Below are 25,389 nucleotides of genomic sequence, written 5' to 3' on the forward strand. Positions count from 1 at the left end.
TAATTTAAATGATATTATATTTATTTATTTTTAATTTATTTTGTTTTTAAAATAGGAATAATTTATATTTATTTTATTAATAATTGATAACTTAAATATTAATATTTTATTTATAATTAATATTAATATTTATTAAAAGTGGAATCAAGTGAGAGAAAGAGGAGAGAGAGAAAATAATATTTTATATTAATAAAGTTGTAAATTTTCAAACTTATAAAGGGTATTTTTGTCTTTATAAATTTTTAAATTTATTCCTCAACCATGGAATAGTTAATACTATGGGGGAGGGTGGTATTAGCTATTCCTTGGTTTTGAAAGATTTTGAAGAATAATCATTCCTATTGAATAGCTATTTCTTGGATCATTTTTCAACCAAATAAAAGAACAAAAATTCCTTGGGAATAAAGTCATTCCCCCAACCAAACATGCTATACATTTTCCATTTGGCGGAAAAATCTAGTTCCAGTGCTATCGGAACCACCCAACAAAAACCCTCCCCTACCAGAAAACGCACTTTCTGTTTCCCTCTCTACGTGTGTGTCGTATCTTGTTCAATCAAAGCCCAAAACCTCACTCTATACTGGTTACTCCTCTCCTTCCACAAAATTTTCCCGAGAAAATGAACTCCGCTACTGACTCCAAAACCCCAAAAATTTTCTCACCATTCAAACAACCCCCTCCTCTCCTAAACCTCCAGCAAGCGTTCTCTGACCTCCAAACCCACTGCTCTTCTCTCGTCCAACAAACTCATCATCACTTGAAGGGCGCTTTTGACTGCACTTTTTCTCACTTTAATCCACCTTCCCTTTCTCCAAAAGGCCCAGTTTTTACTCGAATTGCTGATTCTAGTAAGACTAAGATTGTTTTGAGTGAAAAATCAGGGGTTGCCATGTCGGCTGAGGCAATAGAAGAGAGTATGGCTGGGGTTCCGGTTTATGCTTTGAATAATTCGGAGGAGAAATTCGTGTTGGTTTCGGGTGTTTCGACTAAAACGTCACTCGGGTTGTTTTGTTTCAAGAAGGAGGATGCTGAGGCTCTTTTGGAACAGATGAAGAGTATGGATCCTCGCATGAGAAGAGGTTCTAAAGTGGTTGCAGTTGCTCTCAACAAGGTCATTTTCTTTCTTTCTTTCTTTTTTGTCTATTTTTTCTTTTTTAAATGCTTTTAATTGATTGAATTTGTATAGAAAATTTAGAAAGGTGTACGGAGTCCATTAAGAAGCTAATGCTCTGTTTCATTGTTGCTTTTAATAATCCTTGGAGGAGTCAAACATGAATCCGGGTTTTGCAGGTTTTCCAGATGAAGGTTGACGGCGTGGCATTAAGGTTGATACCAGAGTCGGCTCAGATAAAAAATGCACTTAGAGTGAGTGGTTGCTTATAGAATGAGCAAATTTCTCAACTATTTTTCTTCTTGTAGTATGTGGATAAAGTGAGTTTTATGCTTTCTTTTTTGGGTTTTTCTAAGTTTCAAGATTAATGGGACTGTCTGCACTGCATGGTGGCCATTAGATCAATTCAACTGAATATGCGTGTTGTGTTAAAGCTCGGCATTATTTTGATCTGTAAATAGATGAATGCTATATTCTGTCTTCTTTGTTTCACGTAACACGTGATATGTTTTAATCCTATAACCCACACTAAGGCAAATGCCCGAAATGAGGACTTGAGCTACCAATAATCTTAAGCCTTTTACCACCTGACCAGAGGTTTGACTGGTATATGCAAAAGAGACTATCTTATGAATATTTTTTAGTGTAAAACAAATTTACATGCTCGCATTTTTCTGGGAAGAGAATTATCTTTTGGAGCTTAATCTTCTTCAGTGTCTGCATGTAAAATTATCACTTTCAAGATCCTTGTTCTCCTGTAGAACCTTTGTAATTGTTGGCTGGGATATCTCTGTTAAAATAGCAGAGCTCAATGACAATTACTTCTTCATTGGGCTTCACTTAATTTATATCTGCAATTTTTCTTAACTCTAATTGGTGGGTTTCTAGTGCAAACTGAATGAAGCCCTTATAAGTAGCCAAAGTGTCAGTAGTTTCTGTTTTTGATTAACAATTGTGCTCTAAAAGAGCTGGTGCATTACTTAAAAATAAAATCCTTTACGTATATAATTTTAGAGAACATTTTAAGTTCCTAGAGATTTGGAGGATCTCTATGAACCTATAAATATGAAGTAAAGAACTTAGCATATCGGAGAACTCGACTTTTGGTTCAGAAGTATGTTGAAAGACCTCACAATAATGTGTTTTTTTGGGAGATTTTGCACAGTTGCTGCAGTACCAGCTATGGTCATAACATTTATGATGTCACTCTCTTCTTCTCTCAGCAACAAAGGCTAAATAATGTTATAGTTCTTCATTCAATTTAGTTTTCTTCTTTTTGATGTGTGCGTGTCTGTGCACAAGCAGCCATACTCCTCTGAAGACGTTCCATGGTCTTGGGACCGGAGATACAACAAGAAGGATGTTTGCGGTCAAGTTTGGCCTCGGCTAGTTTAACTGTGTGCTTTCAAAGATTTCCTGATTTCATTAGATTGCACATATAGAATTCTGTATAGTCATAATCTGTGTCGACAGGAACAATGGCTGGCTCATTTTGGCCAAACTCTAGAAGGGTAAAAAGCTTGCTAACCAAATAGCATTTTCTGCTAACTTAACACTCCTTTATCTGACATGGCAAGATATTATGGTACGTTTCAGTCTCAAAATAATCCATGTTCTCTGCATGCGCTTGTTGAGATTGATAGTGTTTATGTTTTACCAATTTGCTTACTGATACAAGAAAATGATTTTTATTATTTTTTCCTTTAATAGGAAAGGGAAAGGGCTGGTTTCTCTGATGATGGCTTCCCTGGCATCCCAGTTTTCGAGGTCTGGCTGTGTTTAATCATATGCAGCATGTGTATTTGCTTGTGTGCTTTAGTTATTTGGAAACAGAAAACATCAAATAATATACGAAATTATGTGGTAGCTTATAGTAGTTACGATCATTCTCTAGTTAAAAACGGAACTGAATTAATCTTGGTGCACGTGAATTCATGTGGTTGTTGTGTTTAGTGAGATAGAGCATTAGCATTAGCATTGCCTAGAGAACATGCATTTATAAATTCTTTATGCATTTGTGCCTGCAATATCTGTTGCTCAACACTTTTCTGGTCCTTCCTACTCTTCCATCATAATCTTGTTAAATCATCGATTGAAAGCTCTGGGTTTCTGCATAATTAATTAAAATAACATTTTTGTTGCCATATGTTGTGGAATTTCATGTGCTTTAAAATTAATCTGAGGTGGCCTTAACAATTGTATCCATTTTCTGTCTGGGTCAATTGTTTTGGAATTTGATCCTTTGCTTTACTGGGCCATAGAGCCTGGAGATGTGTTACGATTTAGCTGCATCTGCTGTAAACATCATAACATAGGAGAGAATGGCTGTCCTCCTGCAGTTTGATTTGTTACATTTGCACCTGAGCATCACCTTGACTTGATACTTGTATGAATTTCTAGGCTAACATTTGGAATTGTTGAAATATTTGGCTGTCAGTCTAGGTGCTTGATATTAAGAAGTCAGAATAAGAGCTATCGACCAGTTTTCTTTAGAAAGGTGGGTAAATAGACAGCCTTCCTATACCTACAGTATTTATGCTTAGTCTTCATGCTGTTATTTCTGATCTTCTTACACTTTGAAGTTGTTTTAGGAGGATTTAGAGCAATCCCTTCTGAGAGCTTCCTGCCCACAGAATCAATTGAAGCCTGCTTTTAGACCGGGGGACATTCAGGTATACTGCCGTTTTCTCGAAAACAATGCTTAGGACTGTATGTTGTCCATTTGTTTAATAAAAATGATCTCATTACTCACATGTATGTATATGTACACTTAGGTACACTTGATCTAATTCTCTTGAAGATTTAACTTTCTTTACACTGTGTACTACAAAATTCACAGGTTGCTGTTTTTGAGGAAATAATAAAGGGGATGAAAGTAAGTGGCTTCTTTTAATAATTTCTCTTTGACATTTTGTTTGATAGAGTAGAAAAATGGAGCTTTAGGGAGAAGAAAGGTTGATTGTTTTTAACTGTAAGGCTGAAAAAACAATGAAAATTTGCAGGATGGTTCAACGTCAATGTGGGATGATGTTGTTTTCATTCCTCCCGGTTTTGAAGTCCCAACTGATCCCACTCAACAACAATAGGCAACTGCATGAGTGGGTGAGACATATTAGGCCAGACTAACTTTCTATGCTTGCACCTTGTTTCTTTGGAGATTTGATTTTCATTTATACGACGACTATGCAGATGGTCTGTCAGGAGTAGTGACTATGCTGGCCTTCTTCAGCTGTGAGGACAAACCTGGATGTTCAGTGCTTTTTCCCTGATTAATTCATTTCTGATCTTGTTTCAGAGAAGTAAAATTTAAAATTTGTGCTACGGCTCAGTCTTGTAGATTGTAGGTTTGAATCTGCTGAAAGTTCAAGATGCTTAGGAAAGAAAAAGTGAACACGCGTAGAGACGCCTAATTGCCAATGTGGCCTTAGATTGTAGGGTATATTGTGTTTTGAGTAAAACATCCAATTAGGAAACGATAAAAAGCTAGAAAACAGCAAATTGAAAACATCTACCTCAAAGTTTACACAATTTGTGTACACTTCCTCTTTGAATTTTCATGCCCCAGTTCTACTTGGTTTATGCTAAATCTGTTTTTGGAGTGGGGACAATTAGTGGAATGGGCTCACATAACAAGATTTCTGTCACATGGATGTTCAAATTATGAGCTTCTTGGAGGAAAACGGGGAATTGGCCTAGGTACATCCAATGATGGATTGCCAGCTTTCTAGTGGACTCCTGTCCATGGCAGAAGTATCTATGACACAAAATGAAATAGAAGGACAAAGTTCATTTTATCTTCAATTTAGCCTTTGAAGTTTGAATCAGCCATTTTACTTTTATTTCTTCAATCAATCAGGTCCCTAACCTTTTATTCATTTATTCAATCAAATTAAGTATAAAATGAATGAATTCAACCCAAATTGATCGATTTATAAATCTTTGAAGCTATTTAAAATGGCAGATAGTGGCGACGGCCGATACCCAAAGTGTTAGGTTGGTTGCATAAGCATATTCTTTGGGGGGAAAAAAACCATGCATGAACCCTACAAGACATTTACCGACGCTTTGCTGCAAGCTCAATAATTCAATGTTAAGATTATCTTTTTATGCTCATTGCAGCAAGCTGGTAAGGTAAGCCACCTTTTTCTTTTAGATATCTATCCCCAACCACCCAACTCGTTCAAAGGAAGATGCATATGTGTATATATTCCTCCAAACAGCTATCCCATCATTGGAGCTGGACAGCTTTATTTATGGTCATTTGTGAAGGAAACAAAGTTTTAACTAGTACTACAAAATTGTAGGGGAAGGCTGCTGTCACTTTTGAGACATTTTGTAATTCGGCTGCTATTGGACTAAAGTGTGACCACTTTATGTCTTTGGAGGGACCTCTCCTCTGCCAGTCATCTGCTTTAATTAACTTTTTTATTGTACTGGTTTGTGTGACTAGACTCTTCATTTTGGGCTTAAACAATGTCGTTTACTGATGATCTTGAAGCAGAAGGTTAGGCAGTACAAATTTATTATACCATTTAAGATAGTAAAATCATGGACATTTGACACTGATATCAGTTTTATTTTATCAGCATTTAGCAGCCATTGCTATCAAATGAGTAGTAGCAAGGCTTTAATCAACTCTGAAGTGCAGTGCTTTTTTTGAATATGACATTAGTGGAAAGTTCCTTTCATAAACTATAAATAGATAATCTCAGCCAATTTGATTGTAGGGGACCATGTATCGGGGCCAGAGTTGTGAGAATGCTTTGGCTACAATAGACATGGATGGTTTCAAACTACTTGCTTGAAGAAGTCTGAAATTGGGACTGCGACATACAAATGAAAGAGAGAGAAAAGGAAAACTAAAAGCTTTTGCCTTTAATTACAAACCTAAATAAAGCCATTCGCCCAAAGGGTTGTTATCTTTATCAAACTTGTTACTGTATTGATAGGAACACACAATCAGTTCATGTAAATTTACTCTGTGAAAATCATGTGCACACCTCTCAAACCTCGAAGTCTATATTGAACTGGCTTTTTGACCTAATGATTCAGGTCTGGACGTAAAAGTGGGGAGCCTTATTAAGACCTAGGTTCCACGAATAAGCCAACAGCAAGCAACACGTTATTTCCCCTCTTTAAAAGCCATTGAATAAATAGGAACTTTTACATTGTGGAGACTGAAGGTCCCATGTTTTTTGACAATAATAACTCGGCAAACCAACAGTAGGTGGTAACATTGGATCGAGATATGGATACCCTAGCTACAAAGAGTGGCGTGTGTTGATGAAGAAACTCCAATTCCAAGAATATGGTATGTGTCATTCCCCTAAAAACAAGGGCATAATAATGATGATGATGATGATGTTTCTATCGTAGCTATTGTTGCCATTTCATATTCAAAAGCACAGGAATCACGCGTGTCTAATGTGACAGTTCATTTACAATTGGAATCTTTATGAGAAAGCAATCATAAAATGGCCCCCCACACAGTCTCACCGCCGCGCTTGCTTGTTGGGTTGGTGATGAACTCCATGTACTCACTTCATATGCATGCATCAACACACTTCTCCCATGCATTTCCCTCCAACCACTAAATATACCACCATCTTCCCTTTGGAACCCGGTGCGATCCGTTGTCTGAGTATGATCTGAATGATTCTACTTTCAACTGTTAAAATATTAATATTTTTTCTTAAAAGTTTTGTATCATTTTTGAGATATGAAAATATATATTACTTTTCATTATATAGTTCAAATTCTTATTCAAAAAAAAAAAAAAAGAAAAGAAAAGGATTTGGAGATATTTTTAATTTGAAAATGTTTTTTAGTTCCAATGCAATCATTAGTTATGATTTTGTGCAAATTTTCAAATATATTAAATAGTGGTGTACATGCATGTAATTTGGAAAAAAAATAATAATATTTTTTTAAAATCCCTATTTATACATATATATGAGAAAAAGGATGGTCCCAAAACCTCCAGTTGAAAGAGGGTACGTAGAAATAAAGAGACAAGTGTAGGAGCCGAAGGATGAGGTGTTCAAACTTTTGGTTTTGGTTGACTTAAATTGAAATTGGGGTACACCTTCAATTCAATCAATACCATTCATGCCAGTAAGGTGGGCGTATTCAGTGATCAAATCTAATGCATTTATCTCTTTACTAGCAGACAAGAGCCAGCTCTGTATACCTTTATGAATTATTGATTCATACAAGCGACCAATTCTCCAAAGGATATTTGTATATTCACACACTAGTCAAGACTTAGATAGAGTTTCTTACATAAACTAAGAAAGAAATTCAGATTGGAACATACACCGATCTACCTAGTCTTCAATTCAGTAAGTCGTTTTGATCCCTTTTCAATTTAATTACCATCCTGACGGAGAATAAGTGTAAACTCATCCTTGATTGAAAGGAATTAGATATTCCAGCTTCACATGTATATATCTATAAAAAATAAAAATCAATTAATGTAGTTAACTTTTTGTTCATCTGTAACTGCGTGCATACAAGTAGAGAAGCATCACTCTACATTTCCTTCATTCTTCGTGCATGAAGGTACATGGACTGCGATTACCCAACTACCTATATTCTGTCATCATGAATATTTACTAGTTCATTTGATCCATTGATTATTAATTATTTATTAGTATTACACACAAGGAGAGATTAACTTTCTTAATTAACCTTATCCACAAAATTTAATACTCGTGAAATCTAGCTAGAACTACAAATTTTTCACATTTTTCTTTTTTTAATTGGCACACTAAATTTATTTAAAGAATGAGAGATGACCTGCCCACATAATGATTGATAGTAGCTTCTTTAAGATTTAACCATATTATAAAATAGTTAAACTTTGAAGAATTGCATACCACACTACATCTTTATCAATGCCTCAAAAGCTAGCTCATGCTTTTATTTTATTTACCAATAATTTGGTGCAAAACAATGGCGTTGAGAAAGGGAATCGATCTCCAGCTTTTACTCTAAATGCATGCATAGATTGTTGGTGGTGGTGGTTGCTCTTGTTAAATATTCCACTACCCCTCATTTCTTATATATATATTGTTTTATATTCTAGTGCACGGGGCATCTAAGGGGGGAGAAACAAAGTGAGAGAGAGAGAGAGAGAGAGACTAATATAATGGAGTTTAAGAAATTAAAAGGCACCTTTTTTTACGTTCTAACAAGTTTACTTTAGAGTCATTAATTATTTGTGCACAAGAATAATTAGATTTAGAAGGGTATAATAATACATCTTTCGGAGCTAATGTGAGTGTAATTATGCAACACTAATTGCCTTCCAGCACTACACCATGTCCGCTCTCATCAGCATCTTCCTTTATATAATTTTTGGTCTCGTCATTTATGCTGCATCATTGCTACATATGTTTTCCTTGTTTGAAGGAAAATTTTACTATCATGTCATCACGTAATCATATTTTGTATCACATTTTAATACTCTGGTTGCAGCTCTAATTATCTGATTACGATTAAAATTGAACATTTATCGACTTTTATCTTTTATAAGTAATCAGACAGTCTAATTATCAAATGTTTTAATATTTGAAAGATCAAAAAGAATAATTTTTATGGTAAAAGAAAGATATGTTAGAGAAATAATAAGTTCTCACGGTGGGGAGGAATTCAAAATTTAAAGGTTAATTTGTAGTTCCACTTACAAATGCTGAATTTTGCTTTGGTTTAGAAATAATAGGAGCTGATGAGCAGCCGACCACCGCTGCTTAGCTATGAAAGCAATGTAATGATAGAAAGGTGGGTTTCCTCCTACAGCTTTCCAATGATAGTAACAATTTTTCTCACTTTTGAAAATGGGTCACCAATAACTGTTTCTTTACTCTCTCTTTTTATGACAATCAGCCTTTCCCAGATAGCTGCATTACCTCACAAAGATTATGTTACAACTGTGGAGAAATCGAACCCACACACCTCAGCTATATTGATTCCATTATCATGCGGTTAAAGTTTCTAAGTTTAGTAATGTGAAAGCCCTATATCTTATTTTGTGTACCCTAGGTTGGCCCATTATTTTTGATTGTTTAAGATAAATAAATAAATAATATACTATCTCGTTTTCATGATACATAATTAATTTTTAAGTTTTTTTATGTACAGATATACGAATTCAATCCGATCAGATAATTTTATGTTCATTTATTGATTTATATATTCAATTGATTTGTTCAATACCGGGTAATAAATATATCATATATTTTTACAATTATTTAATTTTAATTACAAATTCTATTCGTACATATCATTTCTTGAATAATAAAAAAGAAAAAAAAAAACACCCATTAGCTTTATAGAGGTGGCCATTTAATTTTGTCCACATACAACATAGTGTTCTACTTTTGAATTCTTGTAATGATCCATTTACTAGTTTCATGTACATAACTTCCAAATTTAATTCAAGACATCCCTTCGCATGATCATCTCCCTTTCTATGTGAAAAAGAAATCACTAGAATTTGAAAAACAGGTAGCCAAAATTAATTAGAATTCTCTATACTTTTTGTGCATATGCAAGTGGAAGTCATGCAAAGCCTGCCATGCACCGAAATTGAAGATGTTCCTTGCCTAGAGATAGATAAAATATCCTCCATGGTTATAGGAAAACTGAATTCAAGAAATATTGCCTAGCCCTTAGATATTTTATTTTGCTCTTGTGTTAATTTCAAAACCCAATTTTGTCCTTATTGTTTGATTAGTTATTTTCTACCAATTAATCAAATCATGTATCCACTAAAAATCACGTTCAATCATATCAAGTAAGAACAATAAAATTATAATCTATACCCTGTTGAAACTTAATTACAACACTTGACAAATTTCTTCATACTCTTTTTAAGTCAATAATTGTCTTAATGATGAAAGATTATTTTTTCTCCTAACTCTCAGCTGGTATTGGTAATGTAATTGCTTTTGAGGGTAAAAGAAAGAGAAATGACACAACTTATTTAAGAGTTTGAAATGCTACACATTAGAAGACAAAAACCATAGGCAACGGTCAAAGACAGTGTGGTAAATTACCTATGAACTACAAAACCTTGGCGTTCTCGTGACTCTCATTATTCAAAGGTTATTCCCCATTTTGAAAGAAACCCATTAAAACCAATTATAACAAGTTGTCTGAATCAAGCAAATGTATTGAAGAAGGATTGCCAAGTTAGATTATGACTGAGGTATCCCTTTTTTAGACACATGGCAAAGGTTGAATGGCTAAAATCACATCTAATTTGGTGGTCCCTTTTCTAAAACACTTGTGCCTTTATTCGCCCATACCAGATCAAGTTGTCATCCACCACCTGTTTTTAAGCAATCATAGTGAAGGACCTCTACCATATTCCCATGGGGACAGAATCATTGTACATAGTTTCTCTCACAAAAAACCAAACCAAAACCATTTTGTTTTTATTTTTATTTTCTTCTGCTAGAAACCAAGAAAAGTTCAAAATCACTCCCTCAAAGGCTAAAACAAAAGCTTCCAGCTTTGATGGTATGCTAAGCTGGCACCAGCTTTCCATTTGGCTCTCCTTCAGTTATTGCCTCACGCGTTACCCCACCCGCATACCCTCCCCTCTTTCTTTCCCAATCTCTTTGTGAATAGCATTTCTTGGCTATATATAAAGCCCTCTTTGGAAAACTCTAATCCCACTCAAAGTACTTACGAACAACACTTCTCGTTTTCTCTCTTTCTCCCTTTGTCTTTAGCGTCTGTAGGTAAGAAGAAATGGGTTCTTCTTGCAATGGGGTTTCCATGCTTGTGCTGGTTGGTTTGGTAGTAAACTCTTTGGTAGTTGTAGCCTATGCCGGTGACTTCTACCAGGATTTCGACTTAACTTGGGGTGACCACAGGGCTAAGATTTTCAATGGTGGGAAGCTTCTGTCCTTGTCTTTGGACAGGGTTTCAGGGTCAGGTTTTCAGTCCAAGAAAGAGTATCTGTTTGGGAGAATTGATATGCAGCTCAAGCTTGTCGCTGGCAACTCTGCTGGCACAGTAACTGCGTATTATGTATGTTAAGAAACACTACTTTTTCTTATTTCTTTAACTTCGTAATAAAATGCCTTTAGCTTTGATAGGCTAGGCCTAGAAGAATGCTAGTGGTGGCCTACTTGAAACATCTTTAGCGGTGAGAAGGAAATGAAAGTTGAAGGGTACTAATCAACTTTCCAGAGCGTGGAATTTTTATACGGGAAAGAGTGAAAAAAATAAAAACTGTTCCTTCACAAGATTGAACTTATTATTGTCTGCCACATTAAAAAAGTCACAAAAATGTGGCATGGTCATACTATGTTGCTTTGAACCATCCCTATCTTTGGACCTTTTCTAATGGGGCAATAGACTTTAGGGTGGATACCCTGCTCAACTTTTAATGTTTTCCATGTTTTATTTTTTCCGGTGCTTTAATTCCCTTCTCTTGTATCACTTTCATGGTCGACCGTCAGCTTTTCATTTCTCCTAAAATGCCGATTACCATGTGGGGTAAAGAAACACAAGTCCTGCCTGTTGAAAGTTTCAAAATATAAAGCCATTTTTTGCTTTGTAGAAGACTTTCAATATTTAATTTCCTTAATTGTGAAAATCAATAGTAGTTTGTGCTAAAACTTGTGTCACATGCATGTAAAAAGTGATTCTTCATGACGACCTCAAAATCTTTGCTCTTGCGCGTACAAGTAATTAACTATTTTTGTGCTCTGTTTTTGCAGCTGTCTTCTCAAGGGCCAACTCATGATGAGATCGACTTCGAGTTCTTGGGGAATCTTAGTGGTGACCCCTACATTTTGCACACCAATGTCTACACTCAAGGCAAGGGGAACAGAGAGCAACAATTTTTTCTCTGGTTTGACCCCACAAGAAACTTCCACACCTATTCCATCATCTGGAAGCCCCAGCACATTATGTAAGAGCAAGGCACAATGTCTTTTAACTCGTCTGTTGTCTTTGTACAATATTTTGTCAATATTAGTACATTTCTTCCGTTGGCCCCCTTCTAACATAGATATTTTATGGGTTCTGTTGTCAGTTTCTTGGTGGATAACATTCCCATTAGAGTATTCAAGAATGCTGAATCAGTTGGCGTGCCCTTCCCCAAGAGCCAACCCATGAGGATTTACTCTAGCCTTTGGAATGCTGATGACTGGGCCACAAGGGGTGGATTGGTGAAAACAGATTGGACAAAGGCACCCTTCACAGCATATTACAGGAACTTCAATGCCAAAGCTTGTACTTGGTCTGGAGGTGCTTCATCCTGTGCCTCTACAAGCTCAGTCTCGGATGGTGTATGGGAGACCAATGAGCTCGATGCCCCTGGCAGAAGAAGACTGAGATGGGTTCAAAAATATTTCATGATATACAACTATTGCACCGATTTAAAGCGTTTCCCTCAAGGTGTTCCTCCCGAGTGTAAACGCCCAAGGTTCTGAAACAGAGTTGGAAAGAGAAGTTGTGGTGGTCAAGTCTGAGGGGGGTTTTGTAATATAGTTAATGGTTGCATATTCTTTTAGTACTTCCTCTTATGTATTCAAGCTTCACTCAACTTGGTGCTTAGGGGTTAAATAAGTTATATTCGTTGTTTCTGTTTCTTGTTTTGTTGGTTTTGATCATCTTGTGAGGTTGAAGATGGTTGTAAATTCTGTTTCAGTTAATAAAATTACCAGTTGAGTTTTGTAAATTAACGTGGCTCTGCAAAGATTACCTTGCTTTGTTTTCCATGGACGTTATTAAAAGCAGGAGTATCCAAAGAAGTATTTGTAGATTCACGAAATTGAAAAGATTTAACAGCTTTTCAACCTAAAGCATATTTGACTATGGTTCAAAAGTAATTCCCCTAGGACAAGTTAATCTCCCGTGACCAGTGCTGGACGATTAAATTAAACGAGTTTTGGCTCATTGGAAGAAACAAAACAGAGCTCAGAGGCCACGCCGAGTGTCCTAGCCAGGTCGGCCGTACAGTTATGGGCAACCTTATGGAACTGAAGAACTGCTGCCAAAGAATACATTATTACGGACTATAAACTTTATTAGGCCTACAGAAGAGAAATAAGGATAAGGCTTTCCTGAGAGGACGCATCAGCATTCAGCGACTTTACATTGCCAAACTGTGTTAGCTGCAGCAAAACTCCAAACTTCATCTTGGAAAAACCATCAGGGCACGTGAAGATCTGGTGTGGTATGAGTACGACTCATCATCTTGGCAATTGAACTTGATCCACGTATGTATATCTTGCTACACTACTTTTATTATCATTCCCAACGAATTTCTATACTGACCATTTCGATTCCTCCAAAAATAAGCCCATTATTCGCCCCTTCATGATCTTCTCCTCGTTTCCCACACCTCGGCCGCCAACCCTACCACTCCATGAAAATTTAAAAAGGACAAGGGAAGGACCTGTCATTCACCCCCCCTGAGCTCTCTTACCACTTTCTTCATGAAACATGTTTTCAATTGGCTATCGATTCCTGTCAGTAAATTGTGTTTCTGGTTTGCTACAAATCAAATCAATTGTCTACGATTGTTGATTTTTAGTTTGCTACTTGTAATCCCATATGAGAAACATGATTATACAGAACTTCCAGCATTTACATTTTGCAGTTTAATCAGTATGACCATTAGACAATTGGATGTGCCACAAAGGAACATTCTTTTACTCAAGCTAACCCGGTGCTACATAACTATACAAGCTTTAAGAAAAGAAAAAGAAGCAAACCCTTAACAATAATACCTGCGAATGTAGAAGTTTTTGTGATAGCTATATTTCCCCAAATACAGATATTGAAACATTGTTCTTCGCCTGCTTCTCAATCTCATTAAAATAGGATGCTTGATTTTCTCTTACGTGGACAAAATGTGGACAAGTTCTAATGCTGTTTGTGTACAATGATTCCAATATTGATATCAGCAGCTACTTAGTATGGAACGGGATGTCATCAAAGCTAACTACAAAGCAACAATGACAACAAAAGCACTGCAGCTGCTGTTGCAGTATTTTCCTCTTTTACTTCGCAACTATTTCTTTGATGAGCCGGCTATTGGAATGACTTGTTCTTCAACAAAATTGGCAAATCTCACGCTTGGCCGGTGCCCACACTACATGAACAAGATGAACTAAGATTGCTGGACAAGCATGAATCAAAATGCTTAAAAGTATAAATGAGAATCTGTAGGCATTTCCGCATGAGTTTTCATTCGTTTTTTTTTAGGTGGTGGTGGGGGGTTTGGTCAATAGTTCAGAGATGCTCTTGTGTGGAGTGCAAAGTGCAAACTACACTTACTGGGATTTTGCAGTGAATGTTTAGATCATAGTTCATTTCTCTGAGACCGGTTCAGTATAAATGAGAATCTGTAGGCATTTTGGCAGGAGGTTTTTTTTTTTTTTGGTGGGGGCGGGAATGGCAGATGGTTCAGATATGCCCTTGTAACAGAGTGCAAAGTGCAAACCATACTTACTGGGATTCTGCAGTGAATGTTTAGATCATTGTTCATTTCGCAGAGACGAGTTCTGGCAAGTTCTTCAGCTTCAGAGGCTTCCTTGCAAGCTTCTTTAACCTAAATTGAGCATATTACAGATTTAGCCTAATTCCTATAGTAATGTCAATAGAGTACATAGATAGTAGTGAAATGGAAACAGAATCGTAAGAACGTTAAACATCATGTTTGAAAGCAGGATTCAACATTTGGACCAGCACTGTCTAAGCTAATATCATAAAGTCAATCATATTATTAATGCAATAGCAAGTGCAACATAACTGAATATCTCAAATCATAGGCCATTTTGGTTTTTTAAGGTGGACACACGATTTTGATTGTTTTGTAGAAACCAGGCATCATAAATCAAGTCAAATATAAGTATGTGACATTCATGATTATCATCAGAAACTCTTTGCTGATTTTCTTCTAAAAATTCTGCTACAGAATGACCATTCTGAATGAGTGCAAGGACCCTTCCCCATAAGCTTCAAGCATGTCGAGTCTAGCACTAAGCCTTGACATGCAGCATAAAAAATAGGCTTCTGAGTTAAAAGTACTTTTAATCTAGTGGAACTACAAATACAGGAAGCATTCAGTATTATCAGGCTAGAATGATCACTCATTGATGCTATGATTTTATTTAACTGGTTCTAAATCATTAATAAACAAAACTTTCTTTGTCATACAAAGTATGACTTAAAGCCTGTTAATAAAATAAAGTATCCGAAAGTTCTAAGCTAATAATAAGTTGTCAAAGGAAGAACCAAGTTACGAAAAGTTCCACCAGATTCTATACAATTCTAGCCAAGTCATGCGAGACAAACAGAAAAAAAAAAGGTGTTGAAATCGGAACTTGTTTGATTCCTATAGATTTGCATTTTCTCTGTTCTCCCTTTCACCATGCATACAAAATGTTGACTGAACCTATAAAATGAGTAGCCTTTATTGAGATAGCATGCAGTAGGGTCAAGCAAACCTATAAACTCCCAACCATAAAGCATTTCATAAACGGAGATCAAATTCTTATGTCAGCTCACTATATTTGAAAGCAAAGCAAAGTATGAAGGATAAAAATTCATTTAATATCACCTGATTGATGCAAATACTTGTCTGATCTTTAGCAGATTTTTCCAACATATTCCGTAGGTTCGATAATTCTTTAATCAAATCTAAGGCCACTTCTTCAGCATCTTGCATCTGATTTCTTGAAAATTCATATGACCTCTCTGCATGTAGCCGAAAAGAAGAACAGTTCAGACAGGTACAAAGACCTCTGCATCCATGTGGATTTCTTTTAAGGATTCCCTTTCTGAAACCAGCAGCAGGAATTACAGGAGGAATAGAGGCTTCAACAATAGCTTCACTTTGCATTTTATTGGTTGCACATTTCACAGTAGACTTTACACAGTCCTCTTCAGTTTCAAGAGGTAACTGATGAGACACTGATTTAGCACCTTCGTCTCTTGGAAATAATCCAAAATTGTTGAGACAGCTCAGTGGCTCAACCACATTTTGAGGGCTAGTTTCTAACTTCTGATTTGTATCCAATGCAGCATGATTAACAAGTAATCCATGTTCCTGTTGTGTATCCGTTATCATTGAGGAATCAGCTACTTGTTTAGGAGGTGATTGTGTCAGTTTCTGGTTAGATGAACATCTCGGAGTAGTTGCTGCAGCCACTAGCAGCATACTATCATCACCAGCATAATGCTCTTCAGAACAACTTTTGCCATTGAAAGTTTCCATGCATATCTCTTTGCCAGAAGTAAATAATGGTGAATGTGCCTTTTCTTTGGAACTCTTCTCAACTTTCAGTGACTGATCATTTCCAGAAGCACCTGGTAAAGCATCCAAGAAAAAGGTTACAAATATTAAGGCTCCAAATTAATTCAAAAACAATAGAATTATTCTGACAACAAGAAGCAGGTGGGATTGGGGAATGGAGGAGATAGCCTATGAAATAAAGCTGGACTCACATGAGAAATCATTTCTCATGTCGATCAAAAATGGAAGCAATCTTCTATAACTGAATGAGCCAGGAATTTTAGATAACTTCAGATGCAAGCGTGGGTTTGGAACCTGTTCAACATCACAAGCCCAACTACATAAGCATGAAATGTCTTTCATCATTAATTTAGTGTAACTTGCACATACACCTATCAATTCAGCAAACTAAGAGCTACCATAACTGAAAATATTAAAAGGTTGATAGCATCTTACCATCTTGTTCTTAGGACTTGAGTCTAGGCTTTTATCCCTACCTTGACTGCTATTTCTGTGTAAGGTTTCATTTGCTGACTTTTCAATAACATGATTCATGCCTTGTGAAACACAATCCAATCTGTTCCATCTGCTATCATCAGTTTCATGTTTAAAAGACATGTCAGAATCTGGTGGTGTCATCAACATACATTCTCCATTCAAGTCTTCAACTTGTTCCAGGACTTCACCGTCATTGTCAACTCTCTGCTGTAAACTGCAATTTCTGTTTCCTCCCACTTCAGACAAAGGATTCACAGAATTCAGGTGCTGAGCTTCAAAAGAATGACAAATGGTAGCTTTTGACATCCCTTCAACCTCAAACTGCTTTGTGTCATCATTAGAATTTTGTCTAACTTCATCATAATCATAAGATTCACACTTATTGCTAACTGTAGACAATGTCTGATCCAAAGCATCTAGACTTTGAGCATCACAAGGAGATTCAACATTAGTTTTTGTAACCTCACCGTCATCCACCATCATTTTATCACTAGAAACCACACCAATTAACTTTTCCTTGTTCAAAGGAGAATCATCTATAGTTGAAGTTGAATCATGTTTTGAGCAATTCAAATTCTGGTCTTCAAAAGAAACTTGTAACTCAAGTTTCTGAATCTCCCCATTATCAAATGGTGTTGAGGAACACTCATTGTCCAGTGAGGTGAGGGACTCAACTAATTTCGTGTTCAACTCCTTACTAGAACCACTGTTATGATCCTCCATGGTGCAGCCATTTGTCTGAGATTTATCTGCCAATGTTTCTTGACAGTTTGAAGCCAAGAATTGCTTCTCTTCCAAACCCTTCTCAGTTTTTTGACAACGCCCCGTTGTTGGGGAACCTGTCAAGATCATAATACAAAAACATTTAATATCATAGCTTTAATTACAGTTGCCATCTTGTCACGTTGTGCAAACAAAGTCTAAAACGAGAAGAAAAGCATAGAGAAAATGAGAGAGGAATTACGAGAATAATCTTTTCCCATATCCATCAAATAAGGAAGCAATCTTCTGTAGCTGAATGAGCCTGGCGTTTTGAAAAGCTTGACACGAGAACATGGTTTCAAAACCTACTCCAACATACACAGGCAACCGACATTACTAAACAATCACCAATAAATGTATAGGCATTGCATAGAATAACAAAACATCACGGTGAAACATAAAACTACTTTATCCAAATTGTGCAGCAACTTGAACATAATTTCAAAAAAAATTAATGAAAATTAACAAATGACTACAATGTAACATCAATTATAACATAATTGTTCTGTACAAATTTAAAATCATACATTGTTTCTCTCTAAGAAAACATTTTTTACTTATGTAGCTAAAGGGAATTATTTTTTTTCAAAATGTCTGTATCAAAAACATAACATTTGAGAAGGCAAGTCCAAAAGGAGAAATGAAAAAGCAATAGCAAAAGTATCAACCAAAAGTTACATTAGGTGACGGGCATTAAATGAAAAAAGTTCCAACATTAAAATCTTACTGATTTGATTGAATCATTTATGCCATTTCTCTCCTCGTGAACGCACTTTCTCGTGCATCCATCATGTTTCTGCAGGCTTTCACTTGGCTCCTTCTCTAAGACTTGACCTGAAAAGTAACTTCCATTTCTTTCAACCCCTTGATTACCACCAAAGATCTCAGCATCTGGTGGGGTTGACTGCACAAAATCCTCATTCGACAAATCCAACTTTTGAAAATCCCCATTTTCACGCGCTTCTTTACTTCCACCCAAACAATTCCCAGCAACCTCACTCTTTCGCAGATTCTCAGCATCATCCAAACAGTTACGAATTACCCCGTCAGTGGAAGAGGGAGAGAAGACACGTCTTAAGCGGAGATCTTTGATGGAAACGGAAGATAAATCACAGCCCACGGATGAATCTTCATCTGGAGAGCCATTTTTCCGTTTTCTGGCGACGGGTTGCAGATCCTGGTGGTTTCTGCCGCGGGTTGAGTCCGGTCGGGATTGGCCTGATCGGTTACGGTGAAGATATATTTGGGATTTGCTGCGAGTTAAGATTCCCATTAAGGAATGTGTTGTCGGAAGGGATGATCGTTTACGCTTCTTAGAGATTTCCTTCGACTCCGCCATTGGTAAACCCTAAGTGACGAACTGTGAGAGAGAAATACAGGAGATGGAAGGGAGGCTTGGCGCGAAAAGTGAGATGCTAAGCATATGTAGGCGGGAAAGTGTGTGTGAGTTTGGCGGGAAACAGACCGTACTTTTTATGGGCTGGCTCAAGCAGTCTCTTTTAATAAGAGAAGGCCCAAATTTTCATTAAATCGTTTATTATTATTTTAATATAAATTACATTTCAAATGTTTATTTCATTATCATTCGTTTATCTATTAATATATAATTAACAAATATTACATATACATTAAGGAGTAACAACCATATTCTTTTTTTATCTTTTATATTTTTCCTTTAAAAGTATTACTGAGGATCTTTTTTCTCTTAATTCAATTACTTTCATAAACTAACTTTTTTTTAGAGAATTATTTTGAAAAAATGGTGTATATACTTTTTAGAGAAAATTAAGAAAAAAAATTGATTTAAAAGAGTTGGGTTGTGCCAAGGTAGCCCAATGGCCATGAATGGGCTATGCCCATTGGCCCTTTGTGCTTTGTGTTGGCAAGGCCCCATTGTTGGTCATGTTGTTCCAAGCAAACGAGATCAGGACCCACATTTAACACAAAAAATTCAAGATTTTTTTTATTGTCAATCAACCAACATAAGATATGATTTAACAGCATTATCCAATTAATAAAAATAATTTTCACATAAAATTTTTTTATTTTCTTGATGTTCATTTCAACATAAAAAAAAGAAAAAAACCAAACCTTTGTCAAGAAAAATAAGAAGGTAATAACTATATAATGAAATAAGGATGAAAGAAAGCATAACTTCAATGAACACTTGTATACCAATTCAAGTTAGTTGGGCAAGAAATTGTATGGTAAATATAAAATCAACTACAGCAAATCTTCTTAGCATCAAAAACAACCAGAGGCTTAGTAGAGCTGTAGATATAATGAATAGACCGAGACTTTCTCTTTCTCCGATTCAAATGCTCCTCTTCATTATCTTCAAATATATCTTCAACGATCATGGCAGAAGCTTTACCAAATCCTTCATCCTGAACCTTCCTTCGCTTCCCCGTTAGACGACTGTCGTCAATGCTATCATTGTCGCTGCAAAGTTTAATGAGCTGGCGAGCCACGTCTATCTCTGATTCTGAAAAACCCCACGTTCCTGCATATTGGCATGCAGATGAGGGGTTCGCCATGGTGTGATGAACAAGAAGAGAGAGACGAAGAAGGTTTCTTTTTTATAATAATACACAGATGAAGCGTGTAATGAGAGAGAAACTGCGTGGTTGTGGGAAGGAAAAGCTCAAAGACGCGTAGGTTCATTGGATTATTACATCATCTCGTATTTAATACTATACCAAGCTTACAAGATTAAGGCATTTTTGTCAATGACATACACGACGAAGCTACTTGGATTTTGGTTTATTCTTATTATAGTTGGATTTCTTCTTTGGGAACTTTAGATTATTATATTTCTTGCTAATACTCAGCCTGGTCATAAATCTTCTGATTTCCCATTGGCTATGGTCAGAAAGGGTCCACAAGTCATACACGTCTTGGCTATGGGGCACCAATGTGCTTGTCATTTGATTTGCTAAGAGACAAATACATAATTTTCTTGCTCCATAATTAATTCCCAATTTCCGTACCAAAAAGGAAGAGCAATATATTCCAAAGGGACCGAAACTTTTGTGTATGAAATTGTTTGATCAAATTTTAAAAACAATTATTTATCTTGATCTCTAGTGCCAATATTTTTTGAATCCAAATATTCTTCTTCTCTTAATATTTTTCAAATTCAAAAAAGAATGAAAATTGAATTCAACGAGGATAGGCACGATAAATTTCCTTTTATAATATCACCTTCATTGCTTTTAACATAATATATCACCTACAACTATTGCATTATGCAAGGTTTAGTAAAATATTATGTAAAATCCACACTTATAAGTGGTGGATCTTACACAATTTTTCATTATGATTGCGTAATTACAGAATTGTAATAAAAAAATTCAGGTGAATTATTTCCAATTTTTCAAGTGCTGCTCCACTATATTTCTAAAATATATGTTAAGAGCAATTAGTATAAAATTCCTCAATGCTAGCATTGCGTAATATCTATCTATATAAGAATTGATAACATCACTAACAATACCAAGAAGAAAATTACCTGAGCATTTATATTTACGTCAATACTAAATACATAAATCTGTTTACACAAAAGTCAAATTCGAATCTTTTTCTTCTAAATAGGGACGGAAAAAAATAACAAATTTCCTTAAATAAAAGTATTGCCAAAATAAAAAAGATAAACTGGTGAATATTAAAAAAAAAAAAAAGCAAAAGAAAGTTATGGTATTATTGGTTTACATTTTATAGTTCAATTCTACAAAATCAGAACAATGGATAGCAAGTCTTGCATATTTGTTCATTTCAATTTCTTCAATTATATGTGATAAAGCAAATAATGATCATTTGTAAGTCTTGACAGAATCAAATTCAATAAGGGAAAGAACCAAAAACAATAGAAAACTCTCTCATAAGAAATGAGAACTGGATATAGGACATCTGCTAGAACAAGGTATGTTGAAACTAATAAGTGATATACAGAGATCCTCTTCAAGTTGGGATCCTAAGTTGTTCCCTTCCTGCAAATTCACTGTTTTGGTTTTCAAAAGCAGAGGACAGCCAGAACTCTTCACTCATCTTCCTTATCATTCTTGTCAACCTATATTTCAACAGCTCCAATGTTGCTGAAAATAATCTTGGATTTTCCAGTACTGAGCTCCGTCGGTACTCAATAATCCATGTATTAGGATCCAATTGTATGACAGAGGCACCCCATTTCCTTTGCACCCATGAAGCATTTGCTTTTCTTGCTAGAAACCCAACCTTTCCGTTGGACCACTGCCAAACCCAAAAGATGAAAGACAAAAAATGATCAAGAATCCATTATTATAGCTTTTTTAAGCTTCAATCTGTTTGTTGTTTCTGCTACTACTTACTTTTTGTTTCTTCAAAAATTGTTAAAAGGTAAAGGTAAGTAAAAAGCAAATTCTTATTTAACTAAAATATTGCACACATTTGAACAAAATTATTTTCTATGAAAGTTAAGAAATCATGCATTTTTCTGTTCACAAAAATTAAAATTTCAACTTTCAACGATTCAAGATTGTTATTTGCTTTTGTATCCAACCTTAATTTTTGCTTTTTTATTCCCAGAAGCGAAAGACTCAAATACTATTTTAGCAATTAAAGGCAAGCAGCAAAGATTAAATAAGTTTTTTGAATCTATGAAAATAATTAAGATATATAACTTAGCATTTACCTCTGTGACTCTCCCAGATAAGATGGTGAATGATCTGGAAGAAAATGCAGTTGTAAGTAATCCTGCTGTTTGCAAAGGCCATCCCCAAATCCTGACCTCTTCCATTGCCGATTTGTACAATACACAATGCGAATGTAGGAGCAAACTACCCTGTAATCCGCGCATAAATTAACTCATCACGTGTTAGTAACGTCAACACAGATAAATTATATTGTCAGAACAAGTTATTAGTAAAAACAAAGAATTTTTAGAACCTGATCAATTTCCCACATAGAATCCGTATTGCTGCAATTTGAAACCTTCCCACTAGTAAATCCGTTCAACTCATTTTGCAAGAACCTCAATTTTCCATTCAAATTTTGCACAACCATAGATCTCTCCCCAATACTTCTCACGATATCCCTTGTCAAAGCGGGACTGAAGACCCCATAAAAAACCCAAGAAAACGCAATCTCCATTCCGAAAACCAAGCTCAAACCCAATAAAAACTTCCAAAATACACCGTCGAAACTACGCTTCTCTTCCTTCTTCTTCCCCTTCTTCTCTTTCAAGCTTAATCTGGCAGTTGATTTCAGAGCTGGAGACTCCACCAGGCGGCAAGAACTCGATCTGGGTGTTGATATAGCCGAAGCGTCGAAAGAGATTGGAGTGCGTTCTACCTTAGGCTTCGAAGCTGAGAGTTTAGTGAAGGAACTCTTCTGGATGCTAACAGGCATGAGATCAAGAGTGGCGTTGATGCTGGCCAAACAAATTTCACAGTTGCAATTGGCATCTTTTCTGCATCCAGGGTAGTAGCAGCTGTCTCTGGTTTCGCAACGGTCATCTTCCATGGTGGTGGTCGATTTGACTGAAGATGACTCGCTCAGCTGGGGCTTCATGGCTTCTTGTCTCTGGTTTACCTTTTTTTTTTTTGTTTTTTTCTCTCCCACTCTGGAAAATTTTTTTTAACAGTGTTGGAGGAGGAGATAGGCTGATAGTCTTTTGAAATTTGAACCTCCAACGGTCATCTGGATGAGGCCAGGGTGGCTTTTTTTTGGCTTTCACGAGGTGTAAGTTAGTGAAATGACTGCAATAACCTTTGCGTTCTTCATGTTTCATCAGATGCGAGATTTTTTTTTTTGGCAACGCATCAAATGTGAAAATTAGTAATTATATACATGTGTGTGAGAAGGATTTAGACGAGGGTTTTAAATATTAAACAATAAAATTGGTTACATCACCTAGTTTATATAATAGGTCTTTGAATCTAAGTAGATTTAGTTTTTTATTAATGCATTCAAAATGTAAATCTTTTAACTAGATGAGTAGAGAATATATATATGATTTTGCATTTTCAAGTTATAAAATAATTTTGTAATCACAAAGATAATAAAACTTTCTCTTTTTTTTAGTTTGCAAAATTGATCCTATCATAATATATTTTTTTTGAATGACAAGAATGATATTAAATCAAAGTCGTAGAAGGCAATTACAAGAGAGAACTGAGAGAGGCAATCCCATGAAGAAAAGCTTACAGAAAACCAAAAAAAAATTCTAACCACAAAAGAAAGAAATAACATGCTAGCACGACCAACACAGTAAATTCAACCAACAGAAATAAACTACAAAGCTAAAAAGAGCATTTAACGTACCCAAAGTGAAGAAGAGATAACAAAGAACCATAATCACAGCAATCTTAATTTTCAACAAAGGAGTGCACGCCACGTCAACAGAACAAAGTTGAGAAACAATCAAACCTAATAATCCCAACTTTGGCAAGTCTATTGACTAAGCTATTGGCCTCTATGTTTATGTGTTTAAAAGTTAACTTCTTAGTCGGTTGACTTACAAGCTTTGATGTAGTTAGAAAGATTCTTCATATGCCAAGGAACAGTGGTGTGGTTAAGTGCCCAAGAGATGGTGTTTTTAGAATTGGTTTTAACTAGAAAGGTGCAAAGTGGCTCAAGGTGAAGAAAGAAAGAAGGAAAGACTTTCTTTAATAGCAAAGAATTCAACAAAATTGGAATCTTCAATTCCGATGGTAAAGGAGAAAACTCCTTTGATGAAGTCGTCATGGTCTCTGATAGCACCATCAATTCCAGCAGGGCCAAGTTTACGAAATGCAGATCCATCCACATTGAGTTTAAAAGAGCCAAAAGGTGGCCTCGTCCACTTAGTGACAAGTTTGGCTTTGCATTTCCTATTCTTAAAACTGATTTTGCTAGGTTCATAAGGGAAATGAGAAGCAAGTATGTGATTAAGAGGCCACTTGCTGGTATACCAGTAAGCCAACCTAACTAAGATGATGTCTTGGAGTTGACTCATGTCAAGTTGTTTACCTTGAAAAAGAATTTCATTCCTACAAAGCCATGTAGACCATAAAGTATAGAAAAAGAGCATGTACTAAATCTCAGCAAATCCTATTAAAGGCTTGCTTTTTTGCCACATGTCAAAGAAAGAGGTAGCTTCACACGGGTGGACCCAATTTAGTCCTAAAAGGCTACAATTATGCATCCAAATATTCCGAGCGATCGAACATGTGAAGAAAAGGTGGAAAAAGGACTCAAGTTCTTTGTTGCACATTGTACATAGGGCAGCATTAGCATCGATCATACCCCTTTTGAGTAGTTCATGCTTCACTTCAATTCTCCCAAGGATTATTTGCCAAGTGAAAAACTCTAACTTTTGGGGTTGCAAGACCTTTCCAAAGTTACTTTCAATGATTTTAAGGAAACCATCTGTCCGTTTGATAAAGGCTGATAAAAGATGAAAACATGTAATCACCACTGGTGGACTTCTTCCATATGGCTTTATCAAGGTCAGAATGGTGAGGTTGGATTGGTGTGATGAGGTCTATGAAATTAGACCATTGCCCAAGCTCCCAACTAAACGAATTACACCTAAAGAGAATGGACCACTTCCAAAGATTTCCTTCCCATGAACCATAGTCAGCAACCACTCTTGTTTTGTTAGAAGTAAAGGCAAAAATCCTTGGGAACATGAGTTAAAGAGATTGATCACCTAGCCAAGAGTCAGTCCAAAAACGAATAGGTTGTCCATTACCAATGAGATATCCAAGATTAACAGTCACCGACTCATGAAAAG

At 35.9% G+C, this 25,389-nt stretch overlaps 4 protein-coding genes across 6 annotated transcripts; 2 read left to right on the forward strand and 2 right to left on the reverse strand.

Moving 5' to 3' along the window:
- LOC18602616 (protein TIC 22-like, chloroplastic) lies at positions 488-4,662 on the forward strand. 2 transcript variants are annotated; one of them, XM_018118658.1, is made up of 8 exons: positions 488-1,111; positions 1,300-1,365; positions 2,822-2,878; positions 3,549-3,608; positions 3,703-3,783; positions 3,951-3,986; positions 4,114-4,213; positions 4,301-4,662. In XM_018118658.1, exons 1-7 carry the CDS (start codon positions 620-622, stop codon positions 4,195-4,197), a joined length of 876 nt encoding a protein of 291 aa, XP_017974147.1. In that variant the 5' UTR covers positions 488-619; the 3' UTR covers positions 4,198-4,213; positions 4,301-4,662. The 2 variants fall into 2 exon arrangements, with proteins under 2 accessions (XP_017974147.1, XP_007034178.2); XM_007034116.2 differs by having other exon boundaries at positions 528-1,111; positions 1,291-1,365.
- LOC18602617 (xyloglucan endotransglucosylase/hydrolase 2) lies at positions 10,771-12,816 on the forward strand. Its single transcript, XM_007034118.2, has 3 exons — positions 10,771-11,152; positions 11,848-12,041; positions 12,165-12,816. The coding sequence occupies exons 1-3, from the start codon at positions 10,871-10,873 to the stop codon at positions 12,562-12,564; spliced, it is 876 nt and encodes a 291-aa protein (XP_007034180.2). The 5' UTR covers positions 10,771-10,870; the 3' UTR covers positions 12,565-12,816.
- On the reverse strand, positions 13,769-19,019 carry LOC18602618. Of its 2 annotated transcripts, none has more exons than XM_007034119.2 (7): positions 18,364-19,019; positions 17,860-17,941; positions 16,833-17,713; positions 16,589-16,691; positions 15,702-16,450; positions 14,592-14,690; positions 13,769-14,231 (listed from the first exon to the last, which is right to left on the reverse strand). In XM_007034119.2, the coding sequence occupies exons 1-7, from the start codon at positions 18,973-18,975 to the stop codon at positions 14,151-14,153; spliced, it is 2,607 nt and encodes an 868-aa protein (XP_007034181.2). In that variant the 5' UTR covers positions 18,976-19,019; the 3' UTR covers positions 13,769-14,150. The 2 variants fall into 2 exon arrangements, with proteins under 2 accessions (XP_007034181.2, XP_017975272.1); XM_018119783.1 differs by having other exon boundaries at positions 17,839-17,941.
- Positions 21,381-23,313, reverse strand: LOC18602620. The gene is made up of 3 exons (XM_007034123.2): positions 22,560-23,313; positions 22,306-22,455; positions 21,381-21,884 (listed from the first exon to the last, which is right to left on the reverse strand). Exons 1-3 carry the CDS (start codon positions 23,181-23,183, stop codon positions 21,597-21,599), a joined length of 1,062 nt encoding a protein of 353 aa, XP_007034185.2. The 5' UTR covers positions 23,184-23,313; the 3' UTR covers positions 21,381-21,596.

The sequence above is a fragment of the Theobroma cacao genome, chromosome 4 (assembly GCF_000208745.1).
Source record: "Theobroma cacao cultivar B97-61/B2 chromosome 4, Criollo_cocoa_genome_V2, whole genome shotgun sequence".
Taxonomy (NCBI): domain Eukaryota; kingdom Viridiplantae; phylum Streptophyta; class Magnoliopsida; order Malvales; family Malvaceae; genus Theobroma; species Theobroma cacao.

Excerpts from the sequence above, each read along its gene's own strand:
- LOC18602616 (XM_007034116.2), top strand. The coding sequence starts at position 620 with ATGAACTCCGCTACTGACTCCAAAACCCCAAAAATTTTCTCACCATTC. Across the intron at positions 1,366-2,821 it reads AGATAAAAAATGCACTTAGA|GAAAGGGAAAGGGCTGGTTT; the intron begins GTGAGTGGTTGC and ends TTCCTTTAATAG. Across the intron at positions 3,609-3,702 it reads GACCAGTTTTCTTTAGAAAG|GAGGATTTAGAGCAATCCCT; the intron begins GTGGGTAAATAG and ends AAGTTGTTTTAG.
- LOC18602617 (XM_007034118.2), top strand. The coding sequence starts at position 10,871 with ATGGGTTCTTCTTGCAATGGGGTTTCCATGCTTGTGCTGGTTGGTTTG. Across the intron at positions 11,153-11,847 it reads GCACAGTAACTGCGTATTAT|CTGTCTTCTCAAGGGCCAAC; the intron begins GTATGTTAAGAA and ends CTGTTTTTGCAG. Across the intron at positions 12,042-12,164 it reads TGGAAGCCCCAGCACATTAT|TTTCTTGGTGGATAACATTC; the intron begins GTAAGAGCAAGG and ends TTCTGTTGTCAG.
- LOC18602618 (XM_018119783.1), bottom strand. The coding sequence starts at position 18,975 with ATGGCGGAGTCGAAGGAAATCTCTAAGAAGCGTAAACGATCATCCCTT. Across the intron at positions 16,692-16,832 it reads CAAGTCCTAAGAACAAGATG|GTTCCAAACCCACGCTTGCA; the intron begins GTAAGATGCTAT and ends GATGTTGAACAG. Across the intron at positions 14,691-15,701 it reads CAAGTATTTGCATCAATCAG|GTTAAAGAAGCTTGCAAGGA; the intron begins GTGATATTAAAT and ends TGCTCAATTTAG.
- LOC18602620 (XM_007034123.2), bottom strand. The coding sequence starts at position 23,183 with ATGAAGCCCCAGCTGAGCGAGTCATCTTCAGTCAAATCGACCACCACC. Across the intron at positions 22,456-22,559 it reads CTATGTGGGAAATTGATCAG|GGTAGTTTGCTCCTACATTC; the intron begins GTTCTAAAAATT and ends CGCGGATTACAG. Across the intron at positions 21,885-22,305 it reads TATCTGGGAGAGTCACAGAG|TGGTCCAACGGAAAGGTTGG; the intron begins GTAAATGCTAAG and ends TGGGTTTGGCAG.